General features: G+C 39.3%; 1 protein-coding gene across 3 annotated transcripts in view; it reads left to right on the top strand.

The window, feature by feature from the left end:
* Nucleotides 1-713: 713 nt before the first annotated feature.
* LOC111672226 (myocyte-specific enhancer factor 2A-like) overlaps nucleotides 714-27,847 on the top strand; it is a 43,921-nt gene continuing 16,787 nt past the window's right edge. The window contains exons 1-3 of one of the 3 annotated variants that reach the window (XM_023429590.2): nucleotides 714-859; nucleotides 19,276-19,462; nucleotides 23,844-24,047. In XM_023429590.2, coding sequence (XP_023285358.1) covers nucleotides 19,409-19,462; nucleotides 23,844-24,047 — 258 coding nt within the window. In that variant the 5' untranslated portion in view covers nucleotides 714-859; nucleotides 19,276-19,408. The other 2 variants (XM_023429593.2, XM_023429591.2) reach the window with 2 other exon arrangements.

Genomic DNA, 27,847 nt, shown 5'->3' on the forward strand with positions numbered 1-27,847 from the left:
GATTACATCCTTGGTTTTAACTGTTCTTGTACACTATAAAATTATACACTAACAAGGTAGAACCTCCATTTTTCCAGCTGCTATTTAAGTTTACAAAATTCAATGTCTCTGTGTTTCTGAAATTAATGAATGGTGGAATGATCTTGTTGAACTAAATTTAACCTAAATTTTCACTCATCCAGTTGCTGAACACACTCATCACAGGTTTGTAAGCAATCAAAAGCTGCACCAGTATGAAATGTTTGCATTGACGTTCAAGGCTTCATTCTTCCACTGCTGCAGGAAAGCTGGAAGTTAACCAGTTTTCTAACCCTTAAGGCATGTTTCTTTTAAATTTACATAGTTTTTCAGATTTTGGTGACCTAGACTTTTTTTTATTACTTGGCAGTCTAGCATTTGCATTTGTATCATTTCGCTAGAGTTGTCCTGCCGAAATTTCAATAAAAACAGAAAAATTGGGCTTTCTAAAACTTTTGACTGGTAGTGTACACAGAAATCAATTTAAAACATACTGATCAGTCACAATAGCGCACTAACTGAAAGACCACAGCAGAATTACGCATGAATAATACATTGAAACACGCATACGTGCACATCATTAACACTCATATGTTATCGTAAACACTCCTACACTCATATGTAGGAGCGTCCCTGACACACACACACACACACACACACACACACACACACATACACAGCCACACACACTGGTGGGAGGAGCTAAAACCTCTGCTGCTCTGAGTTTGTCAGTTTCCCAAATATAGCGGACGAAGCTCTGTCTGTGTGTGTCCATCGGAGACACTTTGATAAAAAAAAAAAAAAAAATCCGTATTTACAGAAGCACGCGGAAGGCAGTGAGGTAAGTTGAGCAAACACATGTGTCTGAATATGTGAGGAAGTGTGTTTACTGTTTGTCTTCTCTGCTGTACTGACTGAGGGAGGGCAGCCACTACACTTCATATCACGTAAACGTTGCGATATTCTTGTTAACAAACTGTTTGTCTGTTATCTTTCCTGAACAGACTGAAATAATAACAGTAATCTACTGTTACTACTACTAACCGCTTATTGAGGGTAATTTATTGTTGTTGTGACTGTGTGGCTATAGGTGTCAGTGTGTGTGAGTACAATACGTGTACTGTATATGTGATATGCCGAAGTGCCTTGATGGAGGGCTTTATAAAACTCTGATTAACTCTCTCTCCACACAGTACTTCTACTACTTTACATCACGTGTCTTTGAATGTAATAGAGGCTGGCGTTTCTGAAACAATGTGTATATGATCATTAATAAGAGATACACCAGTTGGGTTGCTGCTGAAGTACCAAAAGCTGGATGTCCCTACAGGACCGTTAGGCTACTATCAAAGTAACTGAGGGAAAAGCATGAAATGCATTAAGACAACAGAAGTCTGTTTGTTGGCCCAGTTTAATAATGTCACACAACTAAAAGACACAGTAGTGCAGCAGATATGTGAATTCGAAGAGGTTTATTTCAAAATGTATCTCAAAAGTGCCAAACAGTGTCCCCCTCCAGGACCTGCATGACTTCGATGAAGGCAAGTTTCTCAAAGGTTGTTGAAAACCACTGCTGAGCCAGAATGAAAAGGGAAAGTAACACTCTAAAACCATCAATTACAGTCCTCTATCACAAAATATTTTCCATATCAACTGCAATGTGTTCAGATGTAACAGACAAGAGTAATGCAAATAGCTGGGAGACTTACAGAAAATAAAGCTAAAGCTTTAGGCAGAGACAAGAAACAGAACATTTAATTTAAATAGTGTATTTATTTTTTGTTTTACACTTGTGATAAAAATCAATAAATACATTTCTGCGAAAAGAGTGAAATAAAGTAGAGACTCTTAAAATCAACAAACTAGCCGAGTAATATCAGTTACACAGAAATGCTGTGCTAACGTTAGCTAACATGAGCTTACATTAGCCAATGGTCGTTTCTGCAAGAAATACTGATCAGAAGAGTCTTAAATGAAATAATTTGGGACTTACCATTTAAATAAGGAAGGACGTTTTAATGATTTGCCAATGCAATGATAACAATTAGCCTAATTTTAACTCAAGGTGTGGCAAGTAGGAAATACAGCAACAAATGGCCAGAAAATATGATTAATTCAGTGAAATTCATCACCATTTTGAACAAATTCAATACCATTGGTAAATTATGTTTCATAATTGCAAACACATTTAATTATTGAGTGTTACACTGGAGGTGTGACTATAGTCTCGACCCATACTGGAATTTTGAGACTGATATTGAAATTGTTCATGATTGGTTTTATGGTAGCTTAAAAAACAAAATTTAAAATATGGATCCTTACATTTGTTTTTTCGAGAATTATGACTAAGATACAGACTTCTACAACTTGTCAGTGTTTAGCATTTCTGTACTGCAATTTCTTGTTATTTAGTATTAAAGCCTTAATTTTAACAGGTAGTCTCCTTGAGATCGCAGTGTTTTTTTCAAGAGAGACCTGTGTACAAAAACAATTGTGCAATATTGGCCAATATATGAACCAATATTGATATATTTGCAAGAAGCTAATATTGGCTGATATATGGGCCTGGCGGATTTATTGGTGAAGCTCTACCAAAATGGAGAACAATGCCGAAGCATGGCTGACCGGGGAAAATATATATATTTCTGAATGTTTTTACATTAAAGAATTAATTGGCCCTTTTCAATGATGTGTGGAGCCAATTACCAGGTTCAGGGGTATCATATCATATCACCAAATACAATGGCGATTTATTTTAGACTAGCTGTGTTTGCCTTGCCAATACCTGTTCTGCTTTACAACTGTTTGTTCATGAAGCAGATAGCTCATCTGGACAACACATTAAGATAAGTGATAAGTACTGGGGTGGGAGCTCCACCAACTGATGATTGGGTGAGCAGAGGTTCCAATACACTTTGTGCCTCAAGGCAAATATAGTTTTAGTATTTCTGAATGTTATGCTCCAGCATGACTCAGTATCACTGGGCTCCCACAGAGGATCTCCCTCTGTCAGAGAGTTGTATTTAAAGGCAGCGTGAAGATGGTCTGATATGCTTATTTAGCCTGGCAGGGACTGGGGGATTCTCAAAAAGTCGATAGCTAGTTTTGGAATGATTTTCTTTATTTATTCACGATTTCTAGGTTTTCTTCCTTGTATTACGAGCTTTAGGAACCTCATAACTCTTAATTCAGTCGGGACAGATTCCAGCAGGTTGGGAAATATGCTCTGGCTTCTTTTAGTTGAAAATTCAGTATTTTTTTCACAAGATATTGAGATGTTGATATTGATCTGCTAAGAACAATATTGGCATATTTAAAGAAACATTTGTCTAGAGGTTGTTTGCTGTTGTATGACAGGTTTGCTGTACTTAGCCAAGCGCAAATCCAAGTCTCTTCAGAATAATCTTTTTTATAGTCAACACTGTAGATGCCGTAGGTGCCAGGAGGGCAACTCTGCAGTGCATCAGAATGTTTATCACTAAACTAAGATAACAACACCCATCTGTATTTGATGAATGTGACTAATGGGAACACGTGAAACTTGATGGGAATGTCGATGGCAAAGACCAGTCACAATATCAGCTAAATCATATATCATTATCATTTGAAGATCAATATTGCTGGTAAATAGACAGAAAACGTCCTGCTCTGTAGTTTAGGCATCTCTGATGCCCTGCTGCATTGTCCCTGCTCTTTGTTTTCATATTTCATTAGCTGGGCCAGCAGCATGTAGCGTCACCTTCAATTATCCTCCCTGTCACTGGACCGACAGTGCCTGTCTGCTGGCTTTAGTGATTACAGGCTTCAGGGGACAGGTAATCAGGTCATGGTTACACTGTCACCCTGTCAGACTGCTGAGACCACAGGGAGCATATGGGATGAAAGAACTCTCCCATCTCCAGTCAGTTATCTCTTAGCAGGCTTACACATGCTGATATTGTTTGATGTAGAGTAAAACACATGACATTACAGTACAATGCAATAGTTTTTTTATTTTAGATGTTAGTTCATTTATCATGTTGGCATTACGGATAAAAGGTGTCAATAATGAGCCAACAACACAGCCAGGGTTATAGGACATATATAAGTGTAAAATGGTACAGTGCAAGATATTCTCTTTTCTCGGGCTGTGATGATGAGCTTATCTTTGTTGATATTAGCATTTAGCTTAAAGCATTGCTGTGCTAGCCTCAAGTAGCTGTGAGTATTGCTTAGTTTTGTTATATTAACAATGGATCACATGACTACTTGTATGTGAAAGGTACCGCCTGAAGTGATGTACTCACAAAGAATAATCTCCTGACTCTGCAGTTCCTCTTGGCTATATGAAGCATTTTATTCTCTTTCGGCTCATTGTATTGGTTTTGTAGATGGCAGCTTTGCTGATTTCTCTGCTCTAAAAACCCACATTACACTACCTGTCCAACATCAAACGACAGACAGACACAGTTAGCCGCTAGCTACTGAGCAAAGTGGAGAATTTAGCAGCTAAACAGCCAGACATTTTCCTCAAGAATTGTTGGAGACCTAAAAGACCAATACATTCGTCAGGTGACCAGAAACACAACTTCAAATGAATGCTAATGTTGCTGTATGTGTACACAGGCAATTGTTTGCTAACATGTTAGCCATGTCAACTTAAAAGATGATAATATGTTGTGTTTATAGCATGTTTCCTCAAATTTCCTCATAACATATTTCAGCTAAAGGCCCTAAATGTCTAGTTTTATGCCCCATATGAAAACATTCATTCAGGGTTGACACGGCATGATTTTAGGAACCTGCACCATAAGACACTTATGGTGCAGGTTCCTCAAATTATCTATATAACTTTACAGTCATCCAAGAATAAAACCCAAAACATCTTGTGCTCTCAAGTTTGACAATGCATTGGCCAAGTCATAATTAAATTGGGAGTTTTTGTGAGAGGGGCTATGTCTTCTTTAAGGTACATCATCATGTTACTATGTGTTTCAGTGAGAACAGTTCTTTGCACATAATGGGTACATGCACACAATGTTCAGATTACTTTAAATCTGATTAAGATGTACCGTATGTTTTTTGTGTTTACATTTAAAGGAACATAACTTCCCTTCGTAGTTAGGTCAGCCTACTCAGAGAATAGGATGGGACACAAAAAGACCCAAAGCAGGTCATCTCTGCATCAGTCAACATACACAGGAATATCATCAACAAGATTTTGATCATGTGGTTAGTATAGTAGAAAATATTTTAAATGTGCATTAATAGACACTTCAATCTGTCTGCCAAAACGCAACAGAACACCCTCCAAAAACTGGTTATTGTACTATACAATGGTTGGCTGGATATCTGATATTGTTTCATGAGAATCAAAACTTCACTTTGTCCTAATGTAATGTAGCTGGAAACATTCCTGGGATCCTTTCCCACTTAATCAAATGGACTTGGTCTTCTAGCAAGCATTTGTTGCTGAGTGTTAGTGAGTGTGTCAGATTTGTTTTTTGGCGATGTGTTACTGATAGGGCTAAGAGTTTCTGACCTGAGTTTAGCATATTACTGAAGTGATAGAGGGGATTATGTCAGTTGATGTCATGCTTGTTGGACAGTTTAGCTTCATTTGTGCCCGGTATTCAAACTGAAAAGAATGAAAACCAGACAAGATCAGAACCTGAATGCTTAAGAAAAGGACTGTGTTGTTGATGTTGTCCACAGGTTAAAGGATTGCAACTTGTGTTTGATGACCTCACCTAAAGGTATGAGTTTCAGTATACCTGGTGGCCAGGCATCTCAGTGGTGCGCATGTGTAGTAGGAGTGAATAGCAATTGGTAATAAAAATCTATCTAACTTAATGTTAGCCAGTCAGTTCTCTCCCTCTCTCTCCCTCTCTCCCTCAGCTGTGTATCACCACATGACTCCACTTACTGTACCCATCGTTTGAAAGAAAAAGCCCTCTGCAGAGTCATGTACTTGCCAATTCATGACATTGCAGCGGTGGCAAAGAAATATGGCAGAAACACCGCTGTCCCTTTTGGCTTCTCTGGTTGCCCCAGGATACTTCCTCTTAATTACATCTATTGCAAAATTTTGAGATAGATAGTGATGTTGATTCCTGTAATCTATTGGCCATCAGAAAAATGAAATGCATGCCAGCAACTAAAACAGTACATTATACCTTTCTTGTGTCATGCTGTTTTTAATGCATGCAACTAAAAAATGGTAGAAAATGAATCACCTCCAGAGTAATGGCTCTGGTTAGAACGGTATCCATACATACATGCAGTCGTTGTGCGTATCCTGGAACAAATGAAGAGGTGTGTCAACTAATGAAACAATGTGAGAATGAAAAATAAAGGTCTGCACACTGTAGCTCCCTTATGTAATTTTAATGAGGTATCCAACAGGGATGTTTCGAGCTACATGCTCTTCTTCAGACTGAAATGACTATATACAGTCACCATCTTGATATCATGTGATGTTCGTGCAAACCCATTATATCCATATATACAATCACAAGTACCAAAACATACACATATAATACATAGAAACACATACGTATGAAAAGAAAAAAAGGATCCTGAAAGCACAATAGAAATATATCAGGCCAGAAGCCATCGCACCTTCAATATGGCCAGAATAAAATAGAGGCGCGTCTATATTCTAACACCATTCAACAGATAGGACAGAAATATGTAAATAAACAACAGTGTGTGTTGTAGAAAGGCAATAAGCAAGTCCAACCAAGGTAACTATGCCAGGTTTGATGTCTGACAACACTCCACCATGCAAAAACACATAAATATAAGACATACATTGACTAGACAAGATACTGTAGTTTGAAAAAGTAAAATTAACGTCAAGACAATAATTTTTTTGTTGTTGTTGAAAAAACGCCTTGAAGAAGTTTTCAAAATACAGTCATGTGCCAGCTACACTTTTTTAAACTCAACTACCCTCCATTGTACTCCATCTTCAAGCAGTTTCACATCATTTTAGTTTTCAGCCACAGTGGTGCTGCTTGATTCAGCCACTGTGTTGGTGTTTGCTCCTCATGCTAACTTTTCTGGGCTCTACACACACCATGTTATTTACAGCAGTACCGCATTATATCAATCAAGAATGGCGAGTGGAAAAAACAGAGATTTGGCAAATTATATCTTATTGAGAAAATATCATGTTTGTGACAGTTTTAAATGGACATGTATTGTTGAAATAAAATCTGTTACCAGTAACATGAGGGTCTTTAACCACTTCAAACACAACCCTGTCAGTTAGTTTCATTTGTGTGGCTGTACGGAGCCCGTGTGTTCCCCAGTGGTATTTCCTCTCCCTCCTAGTTTCCCTAATGATAGAATATTTGGAGCCTTGTGGTAAACAGAAATAGCAACACTTCTGAGGGACAGGCTTCTCTTTTTGCACCACACACTGCAGAAATAGAGGCTGCACTGTGTGTGTATTTTATTGAGTGGCTATTTCAAGTCCTCCGTGACTGACTGACTGACTGACTGACTTAGTTTTTTGTAGTCAATTACATGACCTGCTCTAGCGGGTCCAAGCTAATGCAGGCTGTTTCTGTGTGGACTAATGCATTTCCTATCCACTCTGATGAGCTGCGGCGATGACTGGCTGAACAAATCACATGCTGTGTCACAAAGAGCAGAGAAGACGAGAGGTTTAGCTGACTCTTGCCGCTGTGTAGGCTTGTTACCTGTCTGTGCTGATGCTAACATCAAGACTAATGTGATTATGGAACAGCACAGACTCTTTTAGTTCTGTCTGCTGCACTTAAATCGTACAGTTAAAGGTTTTATGACCTGTGGAATATACCTGTTCTCTCTGATGTGATTACATGAAATAGACATCATATCTGTTTGGTGGAAATTATTGTATTTTCTCCGATGGTTTCATCACATCCAGTAATAAGGCTTTATTCAGTATGGAGGGTCTTCACATAAACAGCACACTTGTGTCTACATATGAGGAGAGAAGCAGTTTGTTCTCAATGTAAGAAGTGATCTTAAGAGGTGAATTACTGCCCTCATTTAATCTCCACAATAAAAGACACCCTTTCCCAACCAGAACAGAACCACTTTTTCTACTTTACCTGACATTTTACCAAAAGAAACTGAAGACTATTTTCATTTTTTTTTAATGCGTGTGTAATGTCAACTCTGGATTTCCTGATTCTGATTACTTGCAGAAAGTGCTGAGGGCTCAGGGGAATTTTAAAATGTGTTTCATGTTTATATTTATATGGAAGTTATGTTGGTTGTATTGAGCAATACCTTCTAACAGTAAAGGGTTGCTCCTCTCCTCTCCTCTTGCTGTGGTTTCTGGAAGAGCTCCTAATCTACTGGACTTGAGAACTCTTCCTGCCGGGTCGCCCCAGTAATCAGGCCTGAGCTGGTCGTTCCAAACCAGCCAAACCTCTGGCTGCCTGCCGTCTGACCGCTGGGCCACACACCCGCACGTTTGATGCTAAATTTGCCGCAGAGGAGCTCAGAAATTACACTCAATAAATACAGAAATCAAATAAAACAATTTCCAAATATTAGCCTTGCAATCTACTTTCCTGCAGTCACATAAAACTGCCTTTGTTGCTCCCAGTAAATAGGTTTCCCTTGGCCCTGCCAACTTAAACAGTAATGTTGGGTCAATGGCAGCGTGGCTTGGCTTAATTAAACTCAGTGTTGATTTGCAGAGACAAGGTCCAGACCAGAGAGCGGTTTGGGTCTACTCAGAGTCCTGACACGGTTCTTAATGGTGCCAACACTTCATTAATGCCGGCTGCACATGAAGACAGTCTCACTCCATGCTGAGCTGAGGACTAGGTTATACCAGCAACTTCCACGCACTCTAGTGTAGCTGGTTTAACTTAGTGCTTCTGACTATGAGCTATTAAAATGAGAATTTATTATAAAAATATGTATCCCCTTTTTAATCATCTTACCTTTAGAAGTACTGCAAACAAATATAATAGCTAAGAGGCAATTAAGATACGCCTTAGAGCATATTTCAACAATAAAAAATAAAAAAAGAAACTCAAAAGCTTATGCACTGTAGCTTTAAATTCAACCTCTGACTTATTTTGCTGAGCTTTGACATTAGGATGAGTTTGTACAGCTTCACATACCTTAAGTGTACTGTTATTTGCCAGACTTCCAGATATGTGCATGATATCTCTGGTCTTGTGTTTGCTCACCTCTGATATGTTTGTCCTGAATAGATGTTGATAGTGATTGTCTGGTTATTGGTGATTTGGAGACCACAGACTGACGTCAGCTCGCCTTGTTGCAGCCTGGCTGTTCGGTCTGATGTTAATTTCCAGCAGAAGCACCCAGTGTGATGTCACACCTCTTTCAGCAAATATACACCCTAATCCCAGGTGACCCAGAAACTGATGAGGCGATCCCAGCTGTAATTTCATTTCTCATGCCAGCAATTCAGTTAAAGAGAAATAACTGTGAGCAAACTCAGACAGTTAACCTTAGTTTCATGATTCCTCATAAGAATAGTCTGGAGCCAGTTTGCAGGATGGACAAGCTACCAGCTGCTAACATTTATTCAGAAATCACACATGATACATTTCAATAATTTTAATAAAGTTATGTTACAATTAAAACAGTTTAGATTAGACAATTAACTGAAAAAGTATCAAAACTGACATTTACAAGCTCGCATGACTTAATCTTGCTCATGTTAATCCACTCAAGCGCAAGCACTGAGCCTCAGGCTACGTCAATGCAAATACGTTTTAGGTTTAAAACTCATCACTTTTGCTGTGTTAAGATCTGATGTGCACTACTCTGGACTTTTTGTGCCCCTAAAACAGAGAGTTCTGGAAACACTGCTGGACTTCAGGGTTGCATTCTTGTCTGGACAGGCAGAAACAGAGACTTTTGGAGACGTTGACACAGACACTCGACTCGCCTTTTGATTGATTCTTATCAGTCACGACTACCAGACAGTACCAAAGGTCATTTAAAAAAAAAGAGAGATAGACAAAGTAAGTGTTCATAAATTGTAATCAAGTTAAAAGTTTGAAATAATCATGATATTGATTTGATCAGCCCTAATTTGCCACATTTACAAGCACTTTAAATAACATCTGTATGTAAAATTCTGATTGAGTTGTGTGCTACATCTGTTGCCTTTAAAAAACATTCATCCAAACTACTCCTGCAGCACAACACTGTCAATCTGTAGCCTATATTCTGAGCTTTCAGTTCCTTTCATTTCAGTCCTCATCTCTGTCTTATAGGAGTGTGCAGTGAATTGCACATTTGAAACACACAGTTTTTACCCCAAATGGTTATCTTGAGTGTTAAACACAACAAATTCAAAGATGAACTTTAAATGTCTAGATATAGCTTCAAGTTTGCCAGAAACAGTTTCAGTCATTTAAACAGGCCAAAGCTCTGAGTTTGTGTCACTTAAACTAAAATATACAAAATAATCTATATAAAGAGCTTTAGTGGCACATGTTTCTCATGGTCTGCCTGTCTGAAGTGCCACTTCACAAGGAGCAATCTTCATTACTGCTGTATACACCACTAACATGAGATTGATGCAGGATGAATGCATGTGGAAGCGCTTGCATAATGGCTCCAACTGAACTCTACTTGTCCTGTACATACACTAACTTGAAAAAGAGTCCACTGTTTACCCAGTAATCTCAAAGAGAGAGATGGTAGTGTTGGAAAATGTGTTTATATGAGTGTAAGAGGGAGTCAGGGGTGGGGGGATAGGAGATTGCCTGGAGGACCTTCAGCATAGAGGCCTCAGATCTACTTACCATTGCCTCGCAACATTAAAAGGAAGATATTACTTTGCTGAAAGCACAGAATTTCAATGAGAGCAGGAACAAACAAAAATGTTAAAGAATTAATTATAATATCATTTAGTAGATCAAAAGATTGGGCTGAGGCTAGAGATGCTTCTCAGTGATGGAGTTATGAAGCTCTGCAAACTCATCTGCAGTGAACACAGAGCAGGAGGGAGGAAAAGACTGGTGGTGCAGATCTACAGTATATGTGTAAGTGGTGTTTGCATGATGGTGCTGTGGGATATTATACTACAGTCTTCAGCACCGCCTCACTCAGCATTGCAAGAGGAGTGTTTTGTAAAGATATACAGTAATATGTAACTTTTTCACAGACCTATGTTATGCTTCTGAATTTGACTGACTAAATGGGCTTGAAACGAGGTATTACAAGTCACAGTAGCGTGTTTGAGGGTCCTTGACATGTTTTGGAGCAGTTATAGGATTTTTTTTTATTTTATTGGCCCAGCAGAGCTGTGGTCTCTTTTCCCTGTTATAAATATTATAGTGTACTTGCTGCATGAGACATTTAACCAATGTCATTTCTCCTCAGTCCACAGTCACTGCAACTCATTGTCACCGCTTAGCTAGCAGAGAGCAAAAAGCATTGTGTCAGTTTTGAAAGTTCTGTTGAAGACCAATTAGTGTTTTTTTTTATTTTTTTTATGAAAAGAACAGAGTATGGAAGGGGAAGCATATTTTACAGGGCAGCTTGTGTTTCAATCTGTGTTGCAAGCATGACATCAGTGTCTCTGTGTTGAGACAGGAAAATCTTATCCCACTGTCATAAAAGCAACACAATAATGAAATGACATCACAGTGGGCCAGTAATTAAATGAGCAGACTGCTGCCTTGGAGTTTTTACTAGGCTGGGAGATTGTGAGTAACATTGCAGCATGCAGGAAAATAGGGTGTTGATGAATGTAGGCATTAAGCTAAGAGCTTGAGTGTGAAATTCACAAATTTTGTATCAGGGTTTTCTTTTTGTAAGAACACATTTATTATTTTCTTGTTATTATGCCCTGCATAAATGTATACTCACACTCTCATATGAGATTTTTTCTACTCTCATTCCCTTCTTATAGTGATCCATACTTCACACAGTAACACAAGCTCTTAGTTTGCTAACTGATTGCAGGAGTCGGGTAGTATGGCAGATGACAGTTTAAGCCATATAATCTGCCTGGCCTTCAGCCTGGCATTAAATGGCTGGGCTGCTGGTGGGGCAAGATGACTTTAATTATTACATTTCAGGCAAAAACTCATTAGCTCAGTGACCCGCAAAGCAGCAGAGGCCAGCGTCGATACTCAGGCTGCATGATACCAGAGGCTAGCCTGTCTGACCGTGGGTGATGAATTAATCACAGTGCGTGCTCCTGCCGTGCCTGGCAGCAGACAACAGCAGCACTTGGTTTCCTTGTTCCTGTCTTGCTGTAAAAGACACGTTCATGTCTCAGTGAGCCACAGTAAAGGGTGAAGTGGAACATTTTGCGTCTCGGGTTTTGTCATTGGGCAGATTTACAAGGACACTCATTTGCAGCTGTCGTTGCTGGTTGTGACGTGTGTATTAACTTCTGCTTATTCAAAGATCCTTCATTGTGCCAGAGCATCATTTGCATAAGAAAATGCTAATTTCATTGCTGGTGCTTTTAAGTTGCTGCAACTCCATTATGCTTTTACATAAATTGTCATTCGCTTTCGTTACATCAAAGAAAACTCATATTCACAGCTGGGCATGTGGGGAGGGTCGTTCTGTAAACAGGGAAGTGTTAAACACTTCAGCCAGTAAACAAGCCTGATCTCACTCCATCTCCCTCAGGGAGCTGGTCCACCACATAGGCTGCCTGTTTACTATGAATAAGTTCCCCCAAGAACTTTAAAAAAACTCCATTTATGAGAACTTCAAAGAATGTCCGGGCTTGCCGAGGGGGGGGGGAGAATCTTCTATCAGTCCGCCTCGTTATGCCTTGAGCAATCTCTTCCTGCTGATGGCTACGATGCAAATAAGCTGCTGGAGGAAGAGGGATGAGATTGAGCAAAAGAGGAAGTAGAGCAGAGCAAGGAGATGAGCCAAGCTGTTGGGAAGGTAAAGATACAAATAAACAATATAATCTGTGCCATCAGTCCTTAACACGTTTGTAAACAGTGACGAAACAGAAACTTTCAGCTTCCAAGAAATGGATCTCATCATGGCTGTCTCTGCACTGATAACCAGGCTCAGCTTCATGATCTACCGAACCAGATTTATGTTTACTCCCGCACAGATCACAGACAGTGGTTTCTTTATTCCACAAGTAGCCGAAGATTGGGGGGGTTACCTAGTGGTGCATGCTGGCTACCATCAGCTTGAAGCCTCATTGATTCACTGCTGGAGTGACTGGAGCAGAGGTCACGGTGGGGTCAGCACAATTAGAGATGAGCCCCTGGTCTTTAATGAGGAGGAGGGATGAAAGGGTTGCCAATTACTCTGTGCTGTTTTGCACTGGAAACAGCCTGATGCTGCTAAGACTCAGCATGATTAACCTTCACCGGCTCTAATTTTGTTTATTCTTTAAATGAGGAAATGTTAAAAGGGAGGTTGTTAATTAGAGCTCATTATGTTAAAACTGTTATTAGAACTGTGATATTTACACTTGTGTTGACCCGATTTGTTGGGGTTTATTGGGGTCAACAGGCCAGTGTCAGAGGGGCCCTGCCATGTTCTTGTGCAGGATGGATGAGATGCACGTCACTGTGGAAGAGCTTACAAACCATTACCTGAAGAATAATTGGTAGAAAGATTGCCTGAGTGTTTTCAAGGTTCAAGGTAACACTTTTCACAATTAGTGAAGGTTGAAAAACCCCTCAGCATGTGTTACAGTGTTGAAAAGCTAATTAGGAGCATTCAAAGTGTACAGGAAGCTTCTATCACAGTGTCTTGCTTTAAATGAAACCGTGACAATTCTTAACACACTGGTTTTAACTAATAAAGTCACTCCACCAGTTTTCCCTGTATCACATCAATGCAGCAAAGCTTTGTTGGTTTAGTTTAAGGGAATAGTTTGATATTTTGGGGAAAAAGAAACGCTTGCAAATTAGATGTGAAACTGTGGTGAGTATAGTGAATATAAACCAGAAGCCTCTTAGCTTAGCTTAGCATAGCTTAGCTTTGTGTAAAAACTTGAAGAAGTCAGGAACAGCTTGTCTGGCTCTGTCCAGAGGTAACAAAGTCCAGCTATGAGGTTACATAGGATTTTTTTTTTTACCTTTTTACAGAACCAGGCTAGCTATTAGCCTAGCTATTTCCAGTCTTTATGCCAAGCTAAGCTAACTGTGTGTTGACATTTAATGCACGGATACGAGAGTGGTATTGATCCTCTAATCCAACTTCAGACAAGAGAGCAAAGATGTTGAAGTATTCTTTTAACTGCTTCACAAATTCTAGTCCTTTCCATAGCCATATAAGGTGTTGTAGACACAGTGTCTTCCTTATCTCCATTGGACAGGTATAGTATGGGACTTTGTACTTCTTCATCTAATCACTTTACCTGTGTCTTGTTCTATCTCCACAAACAACTAAACTAGCTCAAGCCGTGTTGCTATAATTAAGTTAATTGTTGATGTTGCAGTTCTGTTGTTCTGTCAAGCAGAATCTGGTTTCATATTGGCGAGGTGTTGTGGAAGTTTATTCTACTTTTGCTGTCAGTGTAAATTAGATTAGATACAGTAAGAAATTTATTCTCAGCTGAATGAGAAACGTCAGTGGAGGTGTGTGTGTGTGTGGGTGGTGGTGGTTGGAGGGTTATTTCCACTTACGCTCCCTCTTTAACTGCCAGACAGGTCATGAAAGAGGAGGTAGTGTAGCTGTCAGAGCTAACAGGAAGTTAGCAGTGTGGAGGGGTTTTATTCTGTGTCCAGTCCTGCTGGCATCATTCTTTGGTAATCAATACTATTGTCTTTCCTTTAATGACAGAGCGAGCTGAGTTCTGAGACATACATTGGTTGATCTGTGATTGTAATTCCAACATGTTTTTAAATGAGCAGGATGTCGTCAGTTCTCTGAGGAGAAGACAGATGTTTTAGCATTCATTTGTTCGTGGAAGGATGAACTTCATGCAGCTCATCAGCAACACCCTGTTCTTTTTCAAACTCCCACTTTCTACACTTCACATTTTCTGAACTGCCCAGTACAGTCATAGGTCACGGTCGTCTGCTGTTACTGTGGTTATTAGAGGATCCTGCTATTGCAACAGTATCAGTCACTAGTCACTGAACAAACCCTACCATCACATCTAAAACTCACTTTGTTTTTTCTGTAGTGTAAAAACAATAATTTGTAGTTTTAAAGGAAATTATGTGCTGGACTATTTCTTGGTACAACAACATCCTGTAGTCTCAGCTCATTGCCTCTCAGTATCACAGTGATGACAGGATGGATTTTATTACTTTTGGACAGAGCCAGGCTAGATGTTGCCCCTGTTTCCAAGTTGTATGCTAAGCTAAGACAAACATTTTCTGGTTCTAGCTTCATATTTAAATATATTTAAACTAACTCTTGGCAAGAAAGCAAGTAAGTGTATTTCCTAAAATGTATTATGCCATGTGAACAAATTTGTTACGTGGTCACTTTTTCAAATGACTAATACCTTAGTGTGGCAGTAAAATATATTATCACAGCAGACAGCAAAAACATGTTTATTTTCTCCTCATCGTACGTTCATGAACGCCATTCAGAAAGGTCCCATTTACCCAAACAACAAAAAGTGACATTCTGCTATTGTATAGGCGTGACAGCTATAAAATCCTGTTCAATCCAACCTTAGAAAAGTGTGTTTCACACCCTAACAAAGAATGGTCACGCTTCCAAAGATCCACAGGAATTGGATTTCATGGGTGAGATAAAGAGGAGTGCATTTGGCTGTGAGGTTCGCTCTGGGGGCTTAGCACTTCTTGTTAAGGATACATCCAGAGGCAGGGAGTATTTTGAAGTTAGAGACAGGCGTTGAAAAGGTCAGAACGAGTATAGATAAGAAAACTGTAGAGCTGTTTCATTGATGTTTGTATTTTTTTTCTTTCTTTTGCCTTTGGAAATGATGTAATAAACACTAAATATTCAGAAAATAAATAAATAATTGTTAAAATGTGTTATTCTGCATGATACCAAAAGTACTTGCTATACTTGATATAAAATAGAGGAATCATACAGAATCATTTGTGGCTCTTATGTTGTGTTTCTGTTGTTTTCCACTCCTGTGTGAATGTGTATAATCATTTTAATATATAATCTAAAAACATTGAGCGTAGCTAGAATTATTCAAGAGGATTCAGTCTGTAAACGTATAATTTAGTCACTAGCTACTGTCGAGCGTATCCTGAATTGCTATAAAATGTTTTTTAAATTGTGGTGCTCATTGTATTAGATTAGGTGTGACTTTTCTTTTGGCTGAAGTTATGATAAATAGCCCGGCCGTGCAGATGTCTGTGTGAGTGCTGGTTGCTGCAGCCTGTTGGCTCATCCCTCTGTGCTGTATTGATTTTCACGCCACCCAGATAGAGTTTCTGCCATAGTAACATATTACATCTGTGCTGATCAGGACAACTTGTCTGGGAAGCACATGCACAAGCAGATGTAGAGCAGGCAGCAGTAATGCTCCACAGACTCTGCAGACTGAAACTGCAATGATCAACTGCTAGATCAGCCCTGTCTCCTAGAAATTATATTCATATACTAATTTGTAAATATATTTTGTAAGAGATGTAATGCTGCTTCAATAACTTTTATCAACATAATGAGAAAATGTTGTTAATGAACATATCTGCAAAGTTACATAATGTGCAAAATGTTAACTGACAACATATTTTGTTCGCCTGTAGCAACTACAATAATTTAAAAAACGTTTTTATGGTTTTGTTAATGCAGTCACAGCAATTCAGGTTAGGAAACTGTCTCAGGTGTCAAAAATAAAGAAAATTAAAAAAAAAAAAAACTTGCCAGGAAAACATAATCCAAGCAGCAATTGGGTTTCCATACAAAGTGTCTTTAGAAAAACAAATTAGTAGTGTATACAGGGTTGACAGGGTTGATTAGGGGTGTGAATTCCTTTATTAACAGAAATTAGATTAGATTAGATTCAGTTTGTTAAATTAGTAATTCAGGTGAAGAGTGATTATTGAGTTTATTTCTCAATTTAATATAATTAGATTTTCAAAACCATTTTTGATTTCAGTAACTGAATGAAATAAACCTTTGCAATAATATGAAACTTTTTAATCTCCTGCGAAATGGAAAATAGACATCAGAGTTATATTTTACATGTTTTAAAGTAAGACTTAATGAGAATGAGAAGAATTTATGTTACAGTATTTCACTAAAATTACTTCAGGAAATAAATAACGCCACACACTGGGGACTTCAGACTGTTTCTAATAAACAGTGTTGTCACACTGAAAGACTAAAGATCTTCACATCAAATCTGTCCTGAGTAAAAAACAAACAAAAGTATTTTTCAGCAGTATAGTAGCGACCATAATATTAAATACTGGCATTGGCAGCAGTAGCAGTAGGACTAGTGTCAGTCCCAGTTTCAGGTTTTCTGTCCTGACAGACAGGAGAGTAGTTTTGAGTCTGTTTGATTATTGTGATTAAGATTGTTTGTTGCTAAAGCTGGAGCATTATGTCTTTACAGAAGTGCTAGAAAGTGTCTCCTGCTTTTTCAGGGCTTAACTCCTAACTAGACCAGAGCACTAAAGAGTGACTTAATACAGCTTCAGGGATTTAGCTGCTTCAAAATTAGCAATATAACATAGAAATCAAACGGCACCATCACTCAGAAGCACAGAAATGTGTATTATCTCTTTTGTCATGGAAATGAAAACTCAGAAGAGTGGTGGATTGTTCTTCTCTTTTCAAATTATTTGTGTCTTGCCATCAAATCATCCATATTGTAAAACAGATAAATCCTTGTGACCTTTAAATCCCAAATATCTTTGTTGCAGTGTTTACACCCTGAACTGTCTTGGCAGGGTCAGCTGGGATCTGGGCTGGTGGGGAACTGGAAGGGTTAGACGATAACATACAACTCAGCTTTTATAATGTTGAAGGACGACAAAAGAAGAATATGAAATATGAGATGGGATGTATTTTCAATAGGAAGCACTGAAATAATCAGTCAAATGGGGCAATAACAGAGCAGGCGAAGGAAGACTTCAGATAGTAGGCTTTAAATGAATTTTAAATCAACATGGGATTTTCTATTTCATTTTATTTATTCCTTATTTATCTGCTGTATGGGGCATTTAGGTGACTGGCACTCAGTTATATTATCTTTGATCAAATACAGAGGTCATTTAAAACAGCAAAAGTCACCAATAAATTTCCACTGGTGCATGACAAATGCATTTGTCCCATCTCCCAACCCTGAGAACTGGGTCTGCAGTGGGGGTTTTGGTGGCTCAGCTCTGGGCTCCACATGCTGCAGTAATCCAGAGAGGGTTAGGATAAAGCCTGGCTTCGCCTCACTCTCTGCCTCCTCCCAGATCAGATGAGATTAGGAAAGAGCTAAGGAGCTCTGGGGGAAGGCAAGGCTGAGAAACACTGAGGCTGAGGAGGGACACGGCAAGGCAGGTGGGCACTCCTGCAGGAGGAGGAAACTGGAGAGCAGAGGCGAGTTCCCTCAAGACTGCAGGGTTAAATATGTTGGTGCACATGAGGGAGTACTGCTGTGGGGGAGAGTTTGGAGACAGCTAGAAAAGGTGCGTAATGAAGGAGATGCACTGGACTGAATTCTCCTGGTTTTTCTCAGCCACTTGTGTCCGTCTTGGCGTGTTTGGTCTAGATCCAGTGTTTACATTTTAATTTCAAAAACAAAAGATGAAAAGTACTTTGGAAAAGACTGCGTGAGACAAAAGAGATATTTGGATTCCAACAAACACAGTTGGCATTGATTGTGGGTGGGAATCCAGTGAGGGATGAAAGTCCTGCTGGTTGGTCAGTAAACCTTTGTGTGACACTCGTTGCTGTCAGGTGAAGACGCAGCTGTGACAGAGGACAGTGGAATTAGCAGTGACAAAGACATCTGTGCATGGGAATGTACAGTAACCAGACTGAGAAGAAAAATGGCAAATAAAGAATGAAAGCAGAGCCTGAAGACTTTTTGCAAGAATGATCCATCAGGTGCCACCAGACTGACACAGATTATAATCTGTAGCACTGTAATCTTTAGTAAATATTGTAGCCATTCAAAAATTTGATTAAAATGAATGTATTGTGTCTAGCAAACTGTGTAGACGTTGAGTTTCTTGATACTATCTTGTGTCTTGTAAAAAGCCTGGGTTTGAAAACTTAGATGCATGAATCTATACTCATTTGTTAAGTGATGCTCTTATGAACATGCACTATATGATTTGTGCAAATATTGGCATTGTTCATGCTGTGGGGGGATTAAACTGATTCTGTCTCTGTCTTGCTCTTTCTCAGCAAACCATGCCAAGCTGATACTGGACTAACAGAGCTGACAGTGGGACTGTATGTGAGGATCGTCTGTTGAACCCTGAACTACCTGGAGTCTACTGATATTCTTCTTCGGCTTTTATTGGAAGGTATTTTAGCAATGGGGAGGAAGAAGATCCAGATCACCCGGATCGTGGATGAGAGGAACCGACAGGTCAGTGTCCTCTTCTTTTGTCCTCTTCTGTTACATTTTATAATTTTGCACAAAAACCTGTGGGACTGACACTACTCCTCAGTCTTCTGTATCACAACAGACATCCATACAAAAACACACAGTGTATTTCTGCTGTGGAAAACAACATCTAGCAGCAGTTTTGGAAGTTTTTGATATTATATTTAGTTTTCATGACATCCTGATGCGTTGATGTGTGTCCTATGAATCGTGCTAGAAGCCCACTCTAAAGTGAGAGATTCACTCTGTTCATCCAAAAGGAACAACAAGGACAGTTGGAGGCAATATTTTAAAAGTAGCCCTGTACATTTTTCAATAGAAAGATCAAATATTATATGGATGTGATGTGTAAGTATTGACAGGTTCAGGAAGACTTTGCGAAGGGATCCCTCAAGGAACCTTCTGCAGATCCCCTATAGTTTCGATGTAAAGACCTCTTAAAGATTCTTGTTAGCTGTGTTACTTTCTGAGAGTGCAGTGGTCACAGCTGGTGGCGAGGGCAGTAATTTGGGGTTAGCTGGGTCCAAACGGCACCCTGTCATTAGCAGGGTGGGTCAGCGTTAGGGACACACAGTGGCCTTCTCTCCTCACAGTCTCCTCGCTCAGCCACACTGCTGCCCACTGGAATCCCTCTCTGTCTGTCTCCTCTATATATATCACCTTCAGCAGCACAACAAATACCAGCCTGTCTGGAAGGAAAGCGCAGGCTCTGGAAATAGGGATGTGGCTGGAAAGTAAATATCTGGGATGATGTTTATATTTGATGTTTGGTTGTCTTGGCTGGAGCATTTTTAGATAGACACTGCTTTAGCTGTTGGGTGTGCACTATCACTGGAGCCTGCTGTATATTTAGTTTCTTGCACTCTATTTTGGGAAGTTGGCTTGTTCTCGTTTTATCTGTCAAGTGCATCAAGTGTTTTTAGCAGTTTTTCCTCTTTTCTTGAAGTATCACACTATTACACACTCTGCAGATTATATGGTGGCGACATGACTGTAGTAGAAAGATGCACCAGCGATACACCATCGACCAGCACACACATATTCTAAAAGAGGAACAAGGTAGTTCTTCTTTATCTCTTTTCACCAAAATATATTTGCAAGTCACGCCCGAGAAATAATGAATATAATTAAAAACTTTGTTAAAGAGGAAACTGACTTTTCCGCCAACAAAAGTTAACAGTTCTTGGAACCATAGTGAGAACTGTAGCGTCAATTTTACCACTATCCTCTAATCTAGTTACTGTAATGAGATGCAACATTTATTCAGTGAGACCTGTTCCAAAATGTTTCTGGCATTAGTGCAAATGTTCAGCTTGGTTGAATGTGAACTTGGTTCTGGCCTCTGGTTCCTAACTGGAACATGTGATGTTTCAGGAGCTCCAACATCTTAGACCCTTCAAAAACAAATCAAACCGTCCTGGAGACAAATGACATCATATCATCCCCATTGGGAAAATGTTGAAATATCTTAAGAAGACTATAGTTTTATGGCCAAAAAGGATAATAAATCACTTATTAACGGGATAGCGTTCTCTCCCTGGCTTTCTGTGGTAGAGAATATATATAAAGCCACAGTGCTCTCATGCATATAATGGTACTTGCAACAGTTCCCTGGATAAAAGCCTCTGAGTGGGGATGGAGGGCGGCTGTAAGATACTGGGTTCCACACATTAAAATGCTTTGGCTTACATAGCCTACGCTTTACACCGTGCATATGTCAGTTATCTGACATATAGGCCGACAATGATTAGGAAAGGAAAGGCAAATTTATTTGTATGGCACATTATCATACACAGAGGTCATTCAGTGTGCTTTACAGAAAATAAAAAAAGCTTAAAAATAGAAGTAAAAAGCATAATAAGAAAACTGTATAAAACACAGATTATAAAATAGATAATATTTAATTAAAGTGCAAGATTAAAAGATTAAGTTAGCAGTGGAGAAAAGAGCAATTTTTAGCTTCTTTTTAATGCCAGTAACAGTTTGGGCAGATTTGATCTCCATTGGGAGCTGGGTCCAGCAGTGGGCAACATAGTGGTTGAAAGCCATTTCACCCTGTTTAGTTTTAACTCCAGCTCCTGCAGATCTCATAGACCTGTTAGGCTTATGTACATTGAATATTTCACAAATATATTTAAGGGCCCAGACTATGACTTGTAGACAATAAGTAAAACTTTGAAATCAATTCTCTATCTGACTGAAAGCCAGTGCCAAGACCTGAGAACTGGTGTGATTGCTCTTTTTTCTTAGTTTTAGTTAAAACCCTAGCAGCAGCATTGATGGAAGCATCTCATGTCCTTCTTTGCAAGGACATCGATGCTCAGACATTACAGACTGAGGAGACATTTCTGTGACCAGTGAATAACCAGTGATGGTGAGGAGGTGCCAGGAGAGCCTATGGAGGAGGTTGAATGTTCATTTCAGGAGCCTGTAAGAGCAAGAGAAGCAGAAAGCTACAAGAGAGGAGTGGCTGATTTCTACTGAACGGATAAGATGTGTGAAATGCACACATACTTGCTTGACACACCACTCTGCCAGTCTGATTAGGAGGTACCTGCTCTTCCCAACCTCTCTTCCAAGTTATGTTTATAGAATAATTTATACTTCTCCTCAGTGAATTACATTTGGCAAAACACTAACTCAAAACCTTGGTTGAAACTGAAACTGGTAAAACTTTTTGATGATCAAATGTGGATTATATTGTGTATCTTCTTAGAATGCAAATGACTGTGCCCTGCTTCATGGTGTCCATGTTTTTGTTGAACCTGACTGTTTTCTGGGTGCAGTTGTTGCTTATGTTTTGAAAAAATTAAGACTCTGACCCTCATCACCTACAACTGTTATTGTGCTTTTGAGCAAGCCTGAACTACCAGCTGCTTCAGAAAAAACTGCCCTGTGACCTGCAGAGCTGTGAACATTTGGAAACGTGAGAACATGAATTGGGCAGGGGGGGACCGCATGAAATACACCTGTTACTCAACACTTCTAGAAATCTTGGCGGTGTGAGACAACGTGAGAGTCAGAAGGAAGTTTATGGAGATGATATGAGTCAGGATCCCAGAAGCTGGAGGGAAGATGCATTCAGGTGACTCACTGCAGGGAGTTAGCTACACACCAAAAAAGGGATGACAGCGTGATCGATGAGTGACCTGTGGGTTGTATGTGGGTTTGATATGAGCTGTAAATGGTCCACTCCGAACAATGCATTTCAGATAAAATGTAGAGGTGCATGTCATGGTTTAGGGGAACATGGTTGCTTCATTTTAGATATCACAGTACAATATAATACTGTCTGCTTGGAGGTTTGCTTTATATTGGGAGGGTTCAGTCACATTATTATGAATTTACAAGGAATATGATGACTGTGAGGTAACACCTAAGGATGAACACCTTAATAGTACTCATTAAGGGAGGGAGGGGAAACATTACTGAGTTGCTTTACCCACCCACATTTCCCATCCATTCAATCAGTGGCATTCCATTGGAAACAAATTTCCAGGATATTGCCACCCTCCTGGGGGAGTTCAGTTTCAGAACCCATATTCTTGAGCCACCTCTTCCCTCCTCATTCCTCTCCCTCTCTTGGTGACACAGACACATTTTAAATATCTTTTCTCAGTTCATCCATTGGCTAATTATCAGTTGTGATGGATAAGAACAGTCGCTTAATTAGGGGACCACAGATGTAAATGAGCATTTTTTCTGCAATCCAGCATGTTTACATAATGTATTTTGTACTGATGTTCATTAACTTGCATTGTCCCTATCAAATTAACAAATAAATAAATAAGTTCTTGAAATGAAACATAAATGTCAATGCAAATCTGTGTTAATATGACACATTTGACTCAGATTAGAGGCTGCAGTGGAACCTGCCCTTTTGCCATTAAGCTATTTGGATTTCATCACCTAAAAAGCCATTTTTACATCCACATGTAATCATGGATGACAAAATGCTGAATTACACTGTGATCTGATGTTCAGAAAGTTTTACTCTGTTTGAACTCTGACATCGATCCATTCTGGGAGATTTATGTCTCTAAAACATTTCAAATTTGTTTTTTCTGCACAGTTTACAGCACTGATCCCAGTTCACAGAAAATATTTTGGAGACACTCCTTTGCCCATTTAACATTTTGTATATCTTCCACCTTGACATCTTTTTTATACAAACAATTAAGTCTTCTTGTATCAGGATTTGCTTGAGGTGATAGAATGAAGAGGAAATGATGATCAGCTGATTATGCTTTCAAAATAACTGACAAATGCAACCAGTTCTACAGCTACAGCTTTGCATGTAAACTCCTTGTCTGAGTGGATATTTGAAGGAAACTAGACTGATCCTCTGCGTCTGTCTTTCCAGGTGACGTTCATGAAGAGGAAGTTCGGTCTGATGAAGAAGGCCTACGAGCTGAGCGTTCTGTGTGACTGTGAAATCGCCCTCATCATCTTCAACAGCTCCAACAAGCTGTTTCAGTACGCCAGCACCGACATGGACAAAGTCCTACTGAAATACACCGAGTACAACGAACCCCATGAGAGCAGAACCAACTCTGACATTGTAGAGGTGGGTGGTGGTCGTGCCATAATGTCAGCGCTGGTGTTGTAATTGGGAAAACATATTGCATTGGGCAGGGTCTTATTCATGTCCAGCCTGACTTTGTAGAGAAAATGTGGACTTCCCTCTTCCTCTTTGTGTGGGTGAACCATTGCATTTATTGTGCTTTTTCAGTGTAAGGCAAGGCATGACAAAATTATTTGTATAGCACATTATCATACACTGAGATCATTCAATGTGCTTAACAGAAAAATAAGAAGCACAAAAAATAATAGCATAATAAGAAAACAGTATCAAACACAGATTGTAAAACAGATAATATGTAATTAAAATGCCATATTAAATGATTAAATTAAGCCAGAGGAGAATAGAGCCGTTTTTAGCTTCTCTTTAAAGCCAGTTACCATGATCACTGAAACTAAGATCCCCATCCATGATTACACCGAGGTTTTTAACATGAGCGAAGTCTTTAATGCTTTAGACTCCAGGTAGGCACTGAATTGCAACCTTCCTTCTTTGTTCCCAAATAGTACTATCTCAGTCTTACCTTTATTTAACTGAAAGAAGTTTTGTTGCATCCAGCCATTCACTTTTCAAGGCAGAGACAAAAAAGAGTCAGTGTTGTCTGTTTTGAGTGTCAGCTAAATGCCTGCATGCCTAATTCAGCAACCTCTGTCATTTGATGGTTTTAAAGAGTGTATTCATGCCAGGGGAATAGATAGACGACCCTAGACAAGTGTTCTGTTTCTCTCCAGTAGAGAGCAAATACAGAGAAAGAAAAAAACTGTAGAAATGATAGAGAAGAGGAAAAGAGAGAGGGAATAAAATAAAGACTTGGAGAAACACAAAATCAGAGAGCTCATAAGAGAGGGAAAATTCTTGAAACTGTAAAACACTATTGAGGATTTACATTCAAACTCTTTACTTTCTGAAAATCCGTCAATATTTGTTATGAAAGCTCTGACGCTGTTAGCATCCATTTAGAGGATTAAGGAGGGAAATGACTGCAGCTTGTGCTTTAGAAAGATGAATTCCTAGAAAGCATAGTGACTCAGGATTCAGCAGAACTGGTCCAGCTGTGTCTGCCTTCAGTGCTCTCTGTATTAAGCATTAACTCACGCCAGTTGTAGCAGGCCTACTGGAGAACATAAATGTTTTCAGTGATAAGATCAAGCCGTCCGCCCATTCTGTGGGCTCTTGCAGCGTCATCAGTGCTGTGACGCTGGCAGTGTTGCATCATGGTCCTTGAGCAGCCCTATCCTGTCCCTCACAGCACGTACTCATTGCTGCTTCCATTAAAAATGAATGGTCATCTTGACTCATGTTCTGGCTGTTTATGTAAGCTTCTAATGCGTGTCTGCCTTGCTGAGAGCCTGTATTTACTGCTTCCACCCATCCTCCTTTACACACACACAGCAGGGCTGTACCAAATACAAACTGAGTGTAAAGGAAGCTTAACTTCCCAAATTAACTGTTTGTTTTGAAAAATGCCTCTTCCCACTTCCTGAAAAAGAGAGAAGCTTCAATGTTTCAGGGGAGTCCAGTTTTCCATCTGCTCAGTGTCCTCTATCTTACCACATTCACGGATTCTTAACCTTCCTAAGTAAATCTAACATTGTTTCTCAGGAGGAATTAGTCAATTATAGGGCTGTAAGTAAAAAGAAATTGAAGATACAGGCTTAGGGATGAACAGAAGCCGATTTCATCCTCTGATACAGTGGTCTCCAACCTTTTTTACTCTGAGAGCTACTTTAACAAAATAAAAGGGGCTCCTAACATCTTATATTACTGGTTACATTTATTCACATATTATATCAAAATACAAATGTCCAAATCAGATTAATAATCAAATATCAATATCAAAAATTCATATTTTGTACCAAAAAGTGTCATGATTCAGTCAAACCTTAACACACAGACACGACACCACTGCAAATAAACGTCTGCCTAGAAAACAGAGAAGGAAGAAGCTCCTTAGTGAGTAATCCAGTGATAGTTCTCAGTACATCCAATGGTAGCTACATAACAGACAAGAGCTTAAAATAGATAATTCAGTACATTTAATTTCCCAAAATGTCACCAAACATGGGCTGAAAAAAAATGGGGCTCAAATTGAAGCCCACAGCTTAACTCACTTAAAAGTTTATATATGTTCTTTAATTTAGAAGAGTTGCTATCACTGCATGTCGCCTACAGCATATGTGAGGTAGACAAACTTGACAGTGTAACTCATTTGACTGACAACAGGGGGGTGTGTTTGTGTATTTCATTAGTTGCATTTGGAGTAGATTTACAGAGTGAAGTTGTGCTGTTTAAAGTTTGTACTATGCGCCCATGGTTCATATTATATTCTCAGAACCTTTGGGTGAGCTACTGGTAGCTCGCGAGCCGCTAATATGTGGTGATTGCAGTGGTTGAGGTTGCATCATTGATATTGCCCATAATGACTCTAAATAAGATAATCATGTCTATTGTCCTGATAAACCACACACAGACACCTGTACCAACTCTGTAGCCTTTAGCCAGGCTTTATTTGCCTAAATTAAGCCCTTTGTTTTTTTTCCCACAAATGTCACGCAGATAGACAACCTGGTTTAAACAAAACCTGGATAGTGGGAGGTTGCTCTTTTACATATGGGTCGGTCCATCTGCAACATTTAAGCATGGAATTTGACTATGTGTAAAATAACACCCCACTGGCTGCAACAGAAAACACCTGTCACCAGGGACCGGCAGAAAGATTCTGTGGGTTCATTGTTGTTGTTTGCTGAAACATGATGTTTGCTAATGATTATCTCTCCACAAACAAACACACAACAGCTCACAGGTTTCTTTGTCACACACAGGCAGCCTTCACAGGAGCGCTACCACATTCACAATACACTTTGTCTTTTTACTTTGTTTAAGTATGTTTTACAGTCAAATTGAAATTTGCATTCTACTCACTTTTTGTCTAAGGAAATGTAAACTATTTCTAAAGGGGGATAAATTCCCTTTAGGGCATAATTGTGGAAGCAGTGGATAGACCTTTCCAATGGCATTGGCTGACTTAGAGCCAATGATGCTGTGCGTGCTAACTTAACTACTTAGCTGCTGTGTTAACTCAGCTGATGGGGTGTGTTGACGACCTGAGAAATACTGTAGAGCTTGAAAGTGATAAGACAAAGCATTTTTTCCTCTTTTCAGCAAGTTCAAAATGCACTTAGTTGCTTTCTTGCAGAGTTAGATGCGGAGATTGAAACCACTCTTATGTCTGTATGGTAACAGCAAAGAAATGCTAATATATAAATGAGCTTTAAAAGTGGTGGAAGGCGGCTTTGGACAGAGACAGGCTAACCATTTCTCCTGTTTCCAGTCTTAATTTGTGCCACGCTTAAAGTTAACTGGATGCTGGCTGTACAGATATAAGAGTGGTATCAATTTATTTCATCTGACTTTTGGCAAGAAAGTGAATCTCAAACTATTTTCTTAAGCTGCTTGTCCCTTTACAACATTCAACACTTGGGAGTGGGACTCAGAATACCAAGCTAGCAAGCTAGGCTAACTAGCTTACTCTGATAAGTGGAAGCTTAGCTTAACTTGCCATTGTTAGGGATTGAATCCTATTAGATGTAATGTTTCATTCACGTCATTTCAACACAGCTGCACACTAAGTGTTTTGATTGTCCCATAGTATAGAGTGCTGCAGGAATGAGTCCTAAAACCTGGAAATTAGCTAGCATCTTAGCATAAATCAAACTACAAGTTGGAAGTCATGCAATGTTGTTGTAGTTTGTTTATAGCCTCATATTAGCTTTTTACTTCTGGCG

Source organism: Seriola lalandi, unplaced genomic scaffold, assembly GCF_002814215.2.
Source record: "Seriola lalandi dorsalis isolate HSWRI2012SDOR001 ecotype SW California unplaced genomic scaffold, Sedor1 jcf7180002054898, whole genome shotgun sequence".
Lineage (NCBI taxonomy): Eukaryota > Metazoa > Chordata > Actinopteri > Carangiformes > Carangidae > Seriola > Seriola lalandi.